The sequence below is a fragment of the Thermobia domestica genome, chromosome 5 (assembly GCF_964235325.1).
Source record: "Thermobia domestica chromosome 5, izTheDome1.hap1.1, whole genome shotgun sequence".
Lineage (NCBI taxonomy): Eukaryota > Metazoa > Arthropoda > Insecta > Zygentoma > Lepismatidae > Thermobia > Thermobia domestica.
This window is the reverse complement of record NC_137458.1, coordinates 228,267,901-228,284,094: the sequence shown is the minus strand read 5'-3', so window position 1 is coordinate 228,284,094 and position 16,194 is coordinate 228,267,901. Positions and strand designations below refer to the sequence as shown.

At 36.4% G+C, this 16,194-nt stretch overlaps 1 protein-coding gene across 1 annotated transcript in view; it reads left to right on the top strand.

The window, feature by feature from the left end:
* LOC145686439 (synaptotagmin-15-like) overlaps positions 1-16,194 on the top strand; it is a 440,558-nt gene that overhangs the window by 393,016 nt on the left and 31,348 nt on the right. The window contains exon 5 of the mRNA XM_081759741.1: positions 15,825-15,953. Coding sequence (XP_081615867.1) covers positions 15,825-15,953 — 129 coding nt within the window. The remainder of the gene's footprint in view (positions 1-15,824; positions 15,954-16,194) is intronic.

Below are 16,194 nucleotides of genomic sequence, written 5' to 3'. Positions count from 1 at the left end.
AATTATTGATGATAAAACTAAGAGAGAACCTTTAAGCTCTTCCCTTTTATAAATTCTGAGAAAATAATAATGTATTTTTCTTCTTTAATTACGTAGTCTGTTGGTGTGTCTGAAATGATACTGCGTATTTATTTTCTTCATTAAAATTCCGAATAGCACGATAGAGTGACCAATGAAATATCGAGTCTCGAACCGTAGAACGAGGAAATACAGTCTTCTGCAGTTTTTTTCAGTAGGAGGAAATTATTAGAAGATACTGTGTTGTGTCAGATTAGGTAGGAATAATTAAACAGTTATTAATTAATATCCAGGTAAATTCAAATATGATTATGTTAAACCAATGATGATTTGAAGAGTGCTAAGGAGGAAAATCTTCCTCCTCTCCCCAAATCTATGAACTTTAGTGCTGTTTATGCTCAATATTGATTACCAATATTTTTGCAGTATTATTTTTACTCCCTCTTCTATGTGTTGAACATCTTCCCCGGGGAAAATCATCTGAAATCACCACAGTGTGAGGTTTCTTTGAGAAGAAAGACTGTATACCGTTAGCGTAACGAGAATTTCATCATTGACGAAGATGGACGTGTTGGCAATATTTTCATTACGTTATTCGAAATATAGCTACCATGTATTAAATAGTAACTAGTAGAACAATAACTAACTTATCTATTGACTTTTGAAGTGATCACAATCTGAATCTCCTTCTCAGATAGTATTACTTTAATCACATTTGCTATGTACTCAACACCGAAGTAATTGATGACTTAGCAACTGTACTCTATTGATTACTAGAAGTCTTCCAACAACTAAATGCCAATTAGGTGACACAAGTACTTTATAGTTAATATAGATGACATTAGTGTCAACATATAATAAATTTATGTCAAAATTCTATTGGCCTCTTGTTCCCCTGAATAGTGATGCTATCCTCTGTACAACGGGAATAACGGAAGGGTAGTTTAAAGTTGTGAAATTGGGCTTGTTGCGCTTTAGTGGTGTTAATTCCGAGGAATAGTGATAATTCCTAAGCCTATGAGAAAACTTCGAAAGGTTTAGTGCATCTCTTTTTAAAAAGAAGTTGCCGTAAAATATTTTAACTCTTATGGTTGGCCAATTCCAACTCTGAGCAACAGAACTCGTTGGGAAGTCACGTAGAGAATAACATGCAATAGCTAATAAAAATCGAATAACTTTTGGGACATTCCATGACAAATCACTAAGTCATCAGACTTGACCATCTAAGACTTTTGTAAAAATTGGTGCACAGCTTCATTAAAGTGAGAGATGAAAACATTCCAAATATTACCTCTCTCCTCCTGAAAGTGTTCCCATACAAGGTGTTCAAAAATGTCAAAAAGGGCATTTTTTCAGTTACAGTGATTATTAAAAATTGTCATAAAATGGTTAATATGTGCACTAGAGACATGAAACAAACACCATTGGAAAGCTTAAAGACTGCTCTACAAGTTGTATTGTATTCAACTTCATTTGTTTCATGATGTATTCATTTGAATTTACACAATTATCCACCTTTTGAGTTATTTAGAGAATTATAACGTTTCCGGACAGTACCCAATACAGTCTTTATTCTTGTTATTCAGTATGGATGTTTCTAAATTTATATTGGCTACAAGTTACAAGTTATTTTAAACCATTTGTTTCAGTATTGCTGTCACAGACATGTGGAAGTGCATAATTGAAATAGGAAAAATAATTTATTGATTAATTGACTATTTAATTGTGCTGAAAGTGTGTGAAGTTTTTCTGAATAGTGTCACTGTGATTCATAACACATTTGATACAAATATTGTGAAAGGAAGGGAAATATATCCCTCTCTTTTATAATAAGTTCTGTAACAGCAATCCTGAAACAAAGGAGTGAAAATAACTTGTATCAATGTAGCCAATATAAATTTAGAAACATCCATACTGAGTAATAAGAATAATGACCTGTATTGAGTACTGTTCGGAAACGTTATACCTCTCTAAATAACTCGAAAGGTGGATAATTGTGTAAGTTCAAATGAATACATCATGAAACAAATTAATTTGAATATAAATTCCTTTGATGCTGCAGGTGAATAGCTACAGGCATATGGTTATCGATCTGAACCCAGATATTCACATGGTCAATATTGTGCAATGTTTGGTTTATGTTGAATTTTAAATCGGATTCCATTGAGTGTCCAAAATTCAATTTTGTGGTTTTAGTACACATATGAGACTGCAATCTGGACAATTTTGAACAAATTCACAAGGACATTTCTATGCGAAATTCAAAATTTAAATTTGAATTTGAATTTTTGAAGTGTTATTTTTTTATTTTACAGGCTTTTGAATATAGTACAACTTGTAGAGCAGTCTTTAAGCTTTCAATGGTGTTTGTTTCATGTCTCTAGTGCACATATTAACCATTTTATGACAATTTTTAATAATCACTATAGCTGAAAAAATTCCCTTTTTGACATTTTTGAACACTTGGGACACTTTCCTTTATGGGGACACTTTCATGAGGAAAGAGGTAATATTTGGGATTTTTTTCATCTTCCACTTTAATAAAGCTGTGCACCAATTTTTACAAACATCCAAATTGGTTAGGTCAGATTTTGTCATTTCATTGGTTAATTTCACATGGAATGTCCCTTTTACGAGTTATCCTTAAGTGATTTTACGATGAGTTGAATTCATTTTCTTACCTGTGGAAGTTTCAATCCCAAGCAAATAAGCACATCTTAAATGTCACAGAAAACACATTCTATATTCTATGAAAATATAGTATTTTTATGAGTTGACTTTTCTTATTATTATTTTACGATTGAGTTAAATTCTCATCTTTTCGTGATCAATTTAAACTCGAAGCAATACAGATGATTGGAAAGACATTATTTTGATATATATATATATATAAGCCTCTGTGTGTATATGTGTGTGTGTGTTGTAGGGGAACTTACGTACTTCATGTAAGATAAGACGTTTCCTAAATATAAATACAAGAATAAAAACAAAGAAATAAGAAAATTCTCTAGTAAAGTACATAATTTTTAAAATAATAGCAGACCTACTTTATGTTTTCGAGAGAAGCTGAACATCTCAACAAAAATATAAAATTAGGACTTTGTAGCTGGTTTTCAAACTTTTTTCATCAAGAATTGAAGTCGTGGTGGCTCTGTGGTAGAGCATTCCCCTCTGATCCATGGGGTCCTTGGTTCGATCCCAGCTAGCGCCAAGTGATCTTTGTAGTGGACAAACACCGTGTGCGTGGGTTTTCTCCAGGTTCTCCTGTTTCCTTCCACTTTCTTCATTCCACTATTTAATTCATTTCTCATCATCACTGTATCCTTTAGCCTAGTCGGCATAACCGTCGGGCGTAAAACTTACTGGCAATCCTGTCACAGTGTGGACGAAACTATTGCTTGGATGTCGCAATGACATGATTTGAATGATTATTCCATTAGTTATGTGTTGATAAATATATCATTTCCGTATGATTATGATAGGTCGCGGTGCCACCGTAAATTAATTATACTTACTTTAATTTAAGTGTTATAAGTGTTATAACATCGTACGTAATACACCGAACAATTATAGATAAAATACTACTTTGTTGGCTGCTACGTAAGATGTGAGACACATAGAAGGCTACTAGTGTATACTCGTCTCTTCCGTGCGCTCATCCTGCAGATTGAACTTAACGAAGCACACTATTACCACAACATGTATTCGTGTACGAAACTTCATACCATTAACGTAATGTTCGCACTGCTGTGATGGACTATACTAAGGTCCTCCTAACTTCTTACCTAGCAACAACACAAAAATTGGCTTTCACTGAAGCCCAAAATGTTCAATTAAACGAAGCTCCGGGCAATTTGGTGGATTAAACATTTCCTTAAAAAAAATGAGCTTTGCTTTACTCATACCATTTTACAGCCGTGGATACACGGTAGGAAGTCGCCAATTTAAGTCAAACTAATGTCTCATTACTGTATGTTTGATTGTTGCTAGAAGTAGCTTTTTAAGGCAAATTGGCTGTCATTGACATTCATGTAAACGAGGTCGCGAAAAATTGACGTGATTTTATCCTATATTAGCATATTGCCTGCCATACTATACCTATTCTTTACAAATTTTCTTGAGGGAATTGATTTAACTGCCTGGTTGATTTGCACACTGTGGGAAACAATGTATTATATAAGGTTTTGGCAATGATTTATAGTATTATTTCACATAGGTTTCACTGTCCATTCTGATACATACACATCCTCTTTTCTGGAATGAAGCGAGTTATATAATTTTCTGCCGCGAGTTTTTACAGCATTATCTTATTTCGCATTGCGTTTCTTTTTTTTTTAATATTATTTTTGAGTTTAGCACGTTCCATCATTCTAATAGAAATACTCGATTTCTTTCTCATTACATTAAGTTCTAATAACCACTTTCGATTTCGGGATTCGGCCTGATTCAGTAATTGAAAAAATATTCAGTACCGTATTTTTAAATGACAGTTTGCATTGCACGAACACTCATTCCTTTCCGCTTTTCTCGTTTCGTTAGACAGGGGTGCCCACAAGGGGGGGCTATGACGCAAACTGCGTCATTGAAATATTAGGGGGGGGGGGTTAAAAATCTATATAAATATGTTTGATGGGGGGGGTAAAATTAATCGAAAAGAAGATTTTTTCATGGAAGAACACCTACGGATAGACAATTGGGGGGGGTGCGTCATGGACATAAGGGGGGGTGGGCACCACTGCGTTAGACAACACTAACTGAATGACAATCAGTGGCGTATGCAAAGGGAATTTCTGGATTTTACCCTCGCCCCTTCTTTGAGCAAGATATCCAAAAATCAAGCATTTACTATATTAATATATATACTCGTATACAAACACCTGAGAACTTGAACGCTTGAACTCATCCGCTTTGACGAAATTCTAAATATACTACTGACGGCAACTGTTTCTCATACCCCTACTTACGCAAATGCATACGTTTTCTGGACAGTCACACCTCTATTATGGTTCGGCAAAATTGTGTTTATACAGTATGCAGCAAAACAAACAGTACTGAAATCACATCGTTCACATTCATTTTTTATTTATTGTACAAAATAATGAAACGTAAGAATTGTGAACTGGATGTCAACCAAATGTTACTCAACACATAGCCCCTATTGTAAATTTAAGAGGAATCGCGCCTGTATATCATGTGTTCAAAATGTTGACCATTATGTCACACACTTACTTCATAGAGATTCTGTAGATCGATGAGCATACTAGTGAACACGGGTAGTTGGAACAAAAAAACAAATGACGGAATCTTCTCTCTTAACTCTAGTATAGTGGTAGGGAGTTATCTGATCGGAAAATTGCTTCCTTCAGCATACCCCATATGTAGGGATCTGGAGGCATGAGGTCAGGGGAATGGAAGGGATCTGGAAAATCTGTTTCACAGAAAATCAAACGATGTCCAAACTCCGGGGCAGAAGGATAAGTGATTCACTTGCAATGTGGGCGGTAACTCCCTCTTGCTGTATCCATTGTTGTAACGACAGATATTTTATGCGGCATATCCACATTGAAAGAATGGGTCAAATTATTCAAGAATGGATCAAAAATCAACTGTCCATTGATGTAGCAATCAAGGTACGCATGGTTTTCATCAGTGAACCATATGTTGCTGATTAAATCCTCATCTTCATATGACATAGCTGCAGAGCAATACAGTAGACGTGCGCGCTGATCTCCTACAATACGATGGTTCCCCACACCGTATGAGCGTAAATAGTGCTCGACAATAAACACCTTCTCCTCTGTTGTGAGTAATATTATCTTCGCGCCAAATGCATGCTACGCTAGTCTATACCCAACTAAGTACGCACGTAGTGTTCACAGCTCATACCACATTGCACTTGTCCGCAATCCGTATGCGAATTTTTTGGCACTGTTTGTTTTACCGCATACTGTATTAAACGATACAGTCTATTTGTGTTTGAGAAAAAAATCGCGGATCAGTCACATACAAAAGTCAAAGGTAGGACGAAAATAATAAAGATTAAAATAAGTGGTGTACGTAGAGGGGGTGTTCAACAAGATTTGAAAATGAACATATTTACCATATTAAGGTAGAACGTATACAAATATCCTGAAACGATACGCACTTGGGAGCTTGAACTCCCTCCTTTGATGAAATTCTGTGTACGCTACTGATTAAAATAATTGGTGTTACTGAAGATTATTCTATAAAGCTTGTCATTACTTATTTAAATCGAGTTGATGTCATTAATGTATAATATTTTCTAAAGAAAGCTAGTAATTACGTTCAATTCAATTAAAAACAGGTTGTTATCTGTGTGTAGTTTGTCGATATATAAAGGAAAAAGAACTTCACTATCCCATCGTTAAATTGAATACACTGTTTTATTTCTGCGGATATTGATCTGGCAATCTACCAATACCAACCTACGGATTTGGACGTAGATTTAATAAAAGAACTCTGCTGTTCCGGAGGTCTTAATCTCCTAACCATACATGTTTGGAAAAGGCAGAAACTCAAATGAAACTTTATTGAACTCGAAGGCTTGTTGTGTACTGATTAAGGTCGTTGTCGACATATGTTAACAACTGGTGCTCTGTTCATTTGGATTGAACCTTTTTCTCTCTCTTTTTTTTTTTTTTTTTTTTTTTTTTACCTTTTTCTTTCTTGTGGGAAGGGGATGTAGGAATGGGAGATAGGGCAAACATCTAGGTCTACCATCAGCTAAATAGCTTCAAAATCTCATTGTTGACTTACCATAACAAGCGGATATATGAGGATTAAGCTCAAAATTACATTAGTTAGAACATGTGTGATTATTTCATCTTGTTTGCTGCTCATGTGATAATGTTGTTTCTTCATTGTTATTATTTATTATTTTCTTTACCGTATTGAGAAGGACAGATTTGTGATGATTTTACCCATAATATAAAAGAACGTTGTTTGCTTGTTGTCGCTTGTGTAAACATTTGTTCACGTGAAATAATACAATATACTGTGAGCTCACGTGCTTCAATTAATCACAATGCTGCATAAACTAATAATGACTGGTTGACGTTGCAGACCACGAAGGATTATGGCCAACCAGGCAGATTTTAGTAAAGTAATATATGATTATTTTATAACCTCCCATGTCTGTCTTATTTGACTTCCTACAACTAATTTCGCAACCTCTTCCAATTCAATCGTTCCCCTGCATTTGCCTTCCAATACTAGATCAGACTGAAAATTCCTTATACTGACTGAAAATCGGACACTGATTTGTAATCATACGAGTAAACATTGAGATGGTGCGATTGAAATGTCTGCTTTTGTCTTTTGTCTAATGGTGTGGGAAATCACTCTGTAACACAAACAATGGATGGACGAGGACATGCGTCGACATCACAAACTCCATACATGTTCCAGGGTCAGAGAACAGAACTAGGGCGTACATAAGGGTTGGCCAATGAGTCGAGTGTAGTCGGCAAACAAGTCGTGAGAAGTAGCCCGTGATGGTTTATATCATATTGTTTCTATCGATCACTGTTATTGTTTTATGATTTCCTCTGGGATATGGTTTCTCAACCTGTGAGACATATATCACTGCTGCTTACTGGTACGCCAGAATTTTTGGAACAATTTTCACACAAATTTCCCCCCTTCCACGCTGTCCTTTCTTTAGAAAACCATCCACACCATTCAAACACACGTGTCCTAGGCAAAGTATCATCCCCATAAGCTTCAGTTGACATTTGAAATGTTTCTGTGACCGACTACTTAAGTTTCTGAAGAAATCTTATGTTAATTCTTTGTTTAGTTTTCACACTAGACATTTTTTTCTGGCAGAGCGCATTTGTACGTGTTCACTCATTGATGCAATACTCCCGACTATCACGACCGGTTGAATCCAAACTCGCAATACAGGTAGGGGAGGGGTGGCATAACATCACCAAAACAGTTGTTACCAACTCCAATCTTTGTTCAAGTTATGCACCCAATCCCTTTTCGTTTTTTTTTTTTTTTCTTGTCATGTATCCTCACTTTCTACAATTTCAAATTGTTTATAGCTTTAAGTTAGTAAAAATAATACATATGTATTTGAATAGTCTTTAGTCAATTGGCACTTTTGAAGATATATTTACACAAAAAAATATTTACTAAACGTGTGAGAACGAATGATTGTAATTTAAGTTCTGTACTTACAAATTTTGATCGTATTTCTTCTGATATTACAGTATTTTAATGATTTTGTTACGTATTTCTGTACATATGTTGTTTGGATATTAGTCTACACAAAAATGCGTGGCCTAGTTTGAAAGCGATATAAGCGAAAGTTGTAAGTCGTTTCTTTCCATTCATAGTATCTCTTCGGGGTATGTTCTTCCTGTGTATATGATCCTGATTTCTATCTCTGCTGTAGTTACAAAGCCTCAATATATATGTCCAAAATGCTACTCATATATATATGAGTAGCATTTTGGATCATAACTTTAAGTACTGTCCCATACAGTATCAGTGTTGAGGAGGAACATTAAAGCTTCAATTAAATAGCCAATCAAAATACTTGTTTTAAAAACTTGTTAATCGTACTTTTATTGTTGATATTTGTAAAATCTATTGTTTCAATGTCTCTAGAGTATATACAATATGATATAATACTACACAAAAATCGATTTCAACAATAGGATATAAATCTTTATGGTAACAGAATTGTAGAAAATGAATAAGGCTTGCCCAAATGAAAAGGGGACTACGGTTATATCTTAAGAATAGTTTATTGCAGAATATGAAGTATAATTAATGTATAACAGGACATCTACATATTATTGTCATTGATAATGATGCACTGATCCCACGCGTAGGTAGGGAGAGGACTTCAGTGTAGAATCTTCTAAAGTCCATTCAACGAACCTTCTGATCCAGAAGTAAACATTGCAGAATGGTATTACTCCGCCAGTCATCGGATGATTGGCTATCGGTCAGCACTCCTTTCGAGAAGCACGTGCTTGTATCCTGTCCGTGTTTTAAATACTTCCCTCACGCGGCGCTATTGTGAACTGTGATTCGTGCGTAAGATTGGTCAAAGCCACCTTCTACGCATGCGTATTCTCTTTTATTGCATTAATTCAATTTAGTTCTTAGATACAATGTTGTTTCTGTTATTTAACTGCAAGGAAATTGCATTTCTTATAATGGGCCTTATAAGCAACAAAAACATTAAAAAACAGCTTACTTAACAATGGACTATTTTCTTCTGCCGCATGGATGTTCCAAGGCTCTTTAACCAATAAAATGAAACAATCACCACGTGTATTTGTTTACATGAGGTACTGAACGTTCCTTGAATAAACTTTAGGTTGCTGACAGATCCATTGTTCCTCGGTGTTCTGCACTTCCTTCTTACAGGTGAACCATTGACCTTTCAGTGTTCAGTAACCTTTTCATCGAGCTGAAGATATGGGAGTCACATGGGATATATCGGGGCTGTACGGAGGAACTTTGAAGATTTTCCATCATGTGCTTTCAACAGATCGATAGTCTTCTTCGCCACATGTGGCATAGCATTCTCCTGACTCCTGGAATAGCAGTATCCCGTTCGAGATCTTCTCTCTGCACTTGCTTTTGATGGCCTGTTTAAGTCGCGATAAATGTTTGAAGAATGCACGCTTTCTGCAAGAAGAAATTGAATAACAGCTCGTTGTGCTGATACGGAGAAATCCATAGTGCACCCAACCGCACTAAAACAACTTTCTTCAACGGAGGAAACAGCAAGCGATGTCGTTCACTACAAGTGCAAACTGAGAATCACATCGCGTGCCATCTATTGGCAAATCCATTTCTCTACTTCGATCAGATACAACAGATACAATCAAAATTTTCTTTTCACTTGAGCAATCCTTACATATTGATATTTTTTCACTGTGAAACAAATCATAACAACAACAAAACTTATTTTGATGTATAGCTTATCGATAATATGAAATAATATTTTCTCACTAAATAATAGATAACCTCGAACCACCTTTAAAGACAAGTGTCATCGTTGTGACAATTATTAGATAGATTTTTTAAAAAATAGAGATCTACAACAACACACAAAGAAGATAAACAAACTGCAACGAATGAAGATTTGAAGACCGATATGTGTCCGGTGGACACTCCGCACTGCACAAAAGACATAGTTGTGTTAGTAACGCATGGTTAAACAGGACAAAATTCAGTAACGTAAGAGAAATGTGTGAAAAACAAACTTCTACTATATTGTTCATTTCTAGAAATGCAGCAAAGCAACGTGACTTGAAACATTTTCATTTATCGTGTGTGCATTAGGAATATTGCAATTCATTGTATTTAACTCATCAGTGTACAATTTATTGATTTTCTTTTTACGTGAATTGATGTACAATTAGGGACAAGTGTGTGAGTTCAAATACAAGTAGAGACAGACATCAACTAAAGTATGTTATACCTGAACTGGCAATTGACGATTAAAGAAAATCATACTTTTTGTAGTCAGAAATTTATAGCGCTTTTCAAATGACAAGTTACGTGGCCTTGAGCAGGCTTTCTGATTTCTCCAATCGCAGTTGCCCAGTGTTGTCAATTTGCAGCAGGTGATATTAAATACTTCTCGCACTATTTGTCAATGTCATTAGTACCAGACGAACGTCCTAGAAATATTGTATTACTATATTAATTGCTCTTTATAGCAAGTAGAAAAAGGAATTAGGAAGACATACTGCATGTCTTAGTTGTGATACCCACTTCTAAATGTTTCCACACAAAGCAATTGTGAAAATGTTCAGAATTAATTTACAGAGTAGAGTAGAAAATGTTTAGTAAGTGCGAGTGGCTACATTTGGACACAAAATTTTGTTTAATATTTTTTTCTTACAGAAAATCCGGTGCGAGCGGTCCTGGGTTAGATTCCCGGTGGGGGCACTTGGTCGAAAAAGTCGAAAAAGCTTTTCCAGCCAGCCATCCTGAATGAGGTTTTCCTCATTCCACAGTGGTACCTATCATGTAGGTCTCTGGCCGCTTCCCGCCTCCTCCAATCCTTTCTTCCTTCCCTTTCCCCGGATAGTGTGATCGCTGAGGGATGTCATCCCTCAAACGTGACGAGTTAACATGGCCATAGATGCAGAGAGCCCAGAAATCTAAATCCTAAATCCTAATCTTACAGAAAGTCGAATCCGTAACCTACCACAGGACATTATTTAAAATTATTTACTAACTATACTTAGGTTCCTTTTGCTGCTAGAACCATATGAAAGTGCTTTTCTTTACAGTTTAAAGCAAGTTTAAAGTAGTAGTTTAAAGAAAGGAAGTAATAACATCACATTTCTTTCATAAAGTATTTTTTTTAAATAAACACTTCTTGATCCTGTATAGTCAATGTGATTTTGTTTTCGCTTCACGTTCACCTGTGAGTATTTCATCATACATTTTCCCTTCTTCCTTCTGTTCTACTTGACATATGGACTTAAAATTGCTGAGCAAACATGTAGGCATCCCAATGATGCAATAAAATATTCACTCGAAACAAACTCGACTGTTTCGAGACACGTAAGAGTCAAGGAGAGTTCATATAACCGGGTGGAAACATGACCTCTTACCTCTACATGTACAACTTGAATTCTTTTTTAGTAAATAAAGTTCACATTGTCTATTTTCCTGAGCTATAGAAAATGTGTTTAAAAATAATTTTCCGATGCTTCAGAATTCATTTCGTTTGTGACATGCATATGTATTTGAAGCAGAAGTCTTCAGGAACGGAGGCCTCTCTAAAACAAAGAGAAGGTAACCATGTAACAGGAATACTGTGGATGATCCTTTGCATAGTACGTAGAAAGGTATTAAAGAAAAAATGAAAAAATAGTGAATAACAAAATTTGAAACATATTATATTTAATTTAAGACTGGCTCAGATAGCAACAAAATACAAACTAGACAATGATCACAATATGATGAAACAGACGACGGGCTTTTTCAAGTTCTAATGTAATATATTAAAATGTAATAATTTAGTTGATACTTATGTCTTGCATGCAGACTGAATATTCTAAATTTCATTCGAATATCGCTTTTGACATGGAAGATGCTTTCAATTCACTTGCAATAACGCTAGATAGAGAAACAGCGAGAAGGAAAAGAGCAGTACGCAATCCGGCAACGCTGTGCTAAGTACTGCTTACCATTGGCTACTGCTCATATCGCTTTTCATCTGCAAATAGTTGCAACGAAATAGTTACAGCCAACCACGTAGCTTTGCGATAGAGGTTAGAATGAGCTATAACTACGCAAAGATTTGTTGAAACTGATATTAGATGGAAGCGTCATGGAGACATGTACTTGGATAATATACTTTTTATTTATTTATACATATTTCTAAGCAGTACCAGCCTCTGCGGTCTTAAACCCGTCACATATGTTATATGACATCTCTCGGCGAGGACACTGTCTGAGGAAGGGGGAAGATGGAAGTTGCCTGGAATAGGTGCAATTATCAATTATCATAATTCAGAAAATAAATCGTAGCGGAATGGGTTAATCTAATTCGATGTAGTTCATATTTTATCTCTTATTCATATGTAATGTTTGTCACTGTCATCGAAGTTCCAGCGACTTGCAGGTCGGGGCGTCCCGTTAATATCCATTGGTGAAGACTTGTCTGTCAAACTATCATAGCATCGAATGACGGACCGCTGGTAGAAGGACTAGGAAGCGGCCAACGACGAACTGACTAACGGATGACAGATGACCAAATGACCAACATCGTACTCCGACTGTCCTCTGATGTCATGAATGAGCAGATGGGAGTGACACCCACTGGATCACATGAACATGGTCAATCACCCAAATTGACATTTACAAAGTCCATATTTCCACATGTCGTCGATTGAACACAAAGTAGCTAGACTTCCTCCTGAGCTTGCTAAAGTTGGCAGGTGAACGTACCAAAAAGAGACTCATCAGAGTCAACATACTTACTTCTATATCCAACATTTTCTTGTTCTAACATCGTGTGGTGGGAGAACGAATGAAGTGGACAATGTCTTGTGGCATAACTATGAAGGGACAATAAGATCAAACCAGTTGAGAGAGCAATTGATCTAAACAAAGCAAACTAAAAGCGTCGCGTGGGAAACTGTCAAGGGATAAAGATACTAAAGATCGCTATCGTGACTATTCTTTGAATATAAAGTCAGCTAGCGACGTCGGTGTTAATATCCATCAGGCAGTGAAGTCTTTCAAGGCTGCTTGGCTTTCCATTGATGCATGATTGAATTTCCACATGAATAAAGATATCCTGGCGGGTCCTTAGTTCATGGTAATTCATAATTGAAGCGGTCAGTATTTTATACTCTCCCATATTCTAGATATGTGAGGCCTTTACATCACCAATATTCTTATAGTTCAACCAAAAACGCTTACATTAAAGGTTAAACTGATGCCAAACAATGCTCTAGACTTTATATATCCTCTCATATCGGAATACGTAAGGTACGAGGGGTAAGTCGATAAGTAACTGAAATATTTTTCTATTATATTTCTTTTCAGGTTGACTCTACGGCATTGTGTACTTACTAGACGCTAGGCGTCACCGTTGGCTTCACCTGTGGTAGGTTGCAGCGTTATTCCATTGGTCTACTTTGTGCTGTTGCGAAGTAAAGATGGCCGCGCCAGTCTCTGAGCGCGCCAAAAGAGAACAGCGTTCTGTCATCCGTTTCTTGTAATCTGAAGGTACCAGAAACGGAAATTCATAGAAGACTTTCAGAACAATACAGGACATGTGTTCTTACAGCGAAATATTTACCATCGATTGAACAGTTCGAAAGTGGTCTAACAAGCATGAAGGATGGGGAAAAAGTAGGATGTTCAGCTCCAGCAACAACTGATGGCGTTTTTGAACGACTTCCTGCCTTGATTCTGAATAACAGATAAGTGACTGTTGATGCCAAACAATGCTCTAGACTTTATACATCCTCTCATATCGGAATACGTAAGGTACGAGGGTAAGTCGATAAGTAACTGAAATATTTTTCTATTATATTTCTTTTCAGGTTGACTCTACGGCATTGTGTACTTACTAGACGCTAGGCGTCACCGTTGGCTTCGCCTGTGGTAGGTTGCAGCGTTATTCCATTGGTCTACTTTGTGCTGTTGCGAAGTAAAGATGGCCGCGCCAGTCTCTGAGCGCGCCAAAAGAGAACAGCGTTCTGTTATCCGTTTCTTGTAATCTGAAGGTACCAGAAACGGAAATTCATAGAAGACTTTCAGAACAATACAGGACATGTGTTCTTACAGCGAAATGTTTACCATCGATTGAACAGTTCGAAAGTGGTCTAACAAGCATGAAGGATGGGGAAAAAGTAGGATGTTCAGCTCCAGCAACAACTGATGGCGTTTTTGAACGACTTCCTGCCTTGATTCTGAATAACAGATAAGTGACTGTTGATGTAGTGGTAACCCATATACAGATTAGTCATGATTATGCATATGACTTCATACGTAACAGTCTCGACTTTCACGAGGTCTGTGCGAATGGGTTCCGATAAAACTCGATGAAAAGCACAAGTGAAACCGTGTGAGGATCTGTCAGCACTCACTGGACTGTTATGCTAGCAAAGAAGAAGCGTTTCTCAGACGAATCATCACTGGAGGTGAAACGTGGATTCATCACTGATCCAGAGAGTTAAAGCAAGAGCATGGAATGGAAGCACTCCGGATCTCCCATCAAGAAGAAATCCAAGAGTCAACCTTTTGCAAGGAAAATGATGTTCACATTGTTTCGGGACTCACAAGGGCAAATCCTAAACATTACCTGGAAAAGAGGTCAACAATAAACAGTAAAAGGCACAGTGATGTGCTGGTAAGCAAGTTGAAGCTTCCAATTCGTAATAAACACAGAAATCGATTATCAGAAAGTGCTCTTGTGATGCATGACAATGCGGGTTCACATACAGCCGTCTACACCGCTTAAACTCTTCAGACGTTCCCTTTCGAGGTGTTGGAACATTCTGCATACAATTCCCGATTTCGCCCCGTCGGATTACAATCTATTTGATCCATTTAAAGATGTTCTCAAAGGCCTTCGATTCAGCTCCGATAAAAGGTGAAGGAAGCGGTGCATTCGTGGCTTGTTGAGTATCCAAAAACTTTTTTTGAGAGGCTATCGGAAAGTTTGTGCAACGGCGCAGCAGGTGAAAAGCAGGGGGTGGCTATGTTGAAAAGTGATATGAATAAAAACATTGTACTCTTGTGGTAAATAATAAAACTTGATTGCAGATACTTATTGGCTTACCCTTGTATATACCTCATTGTACTCCAAGTATGAATGATTAACCTCGCCTATATTTTTTTAGGTTTAACCAAAAATCTGTTAATTTCAAAAGATTTTTAATATTTTACTTTTTAACCACGAATGAATCTAACCTCAGCACATATTTCCATTATGAAGTATGGACAGACACCATTTAAGTCATCGTTACTTTTGAAGATAATAGTGGATTGCATCTACTAATGAACTCGCTCTAGCTGTCTACTGCAAAAGAACAGAATTCAAAAATTCGCTTTCTTTAAACAGTTATTGTATGAATTAACAGTCAGACGGACGGACTAACATTACAACCTTAAATGACTAACAGCGTAATCGTAATAGAGCTTAGACCAAGAAGTTAACAAAATGAAGTGAAAGTTTTTAACCTTCTCAAGGTTTAGCTTATCATGAATGAAATTAACATTTTACATCTGTGACTTTCCAATTATACTAACACTACCATTAAATTTCTTTTGGTCCTTAGGAGTTTCATCAAGACTTGGAAGGAACGGTGGAAACAGCGCCACAACAAAGTGAACTTCTGGTTTCTCTGTGCTACAACCAGAATCTAGAAAGACTTACTGTTACGGTGTTTGAAGCTCGGTCAATCAAGGTAAGTGCTTATTAACCTATCAAAAATAACAAAATTTATGAAGAATATTACGGGATTACTTGAAAAGATTGAACGGATTTCATGAAACTATATTTCAATACTTGAACTAAGTAATAAGTATTCTATTGATAGTCAAGTTTTTCTATCCTAGAAGTGTTCAATGTGGTCACCACTTGTAGCACGGATAACATTAAAGAGGTGTGAAAATTCTTCACATTGCAATATATCACTGTCTATTAAG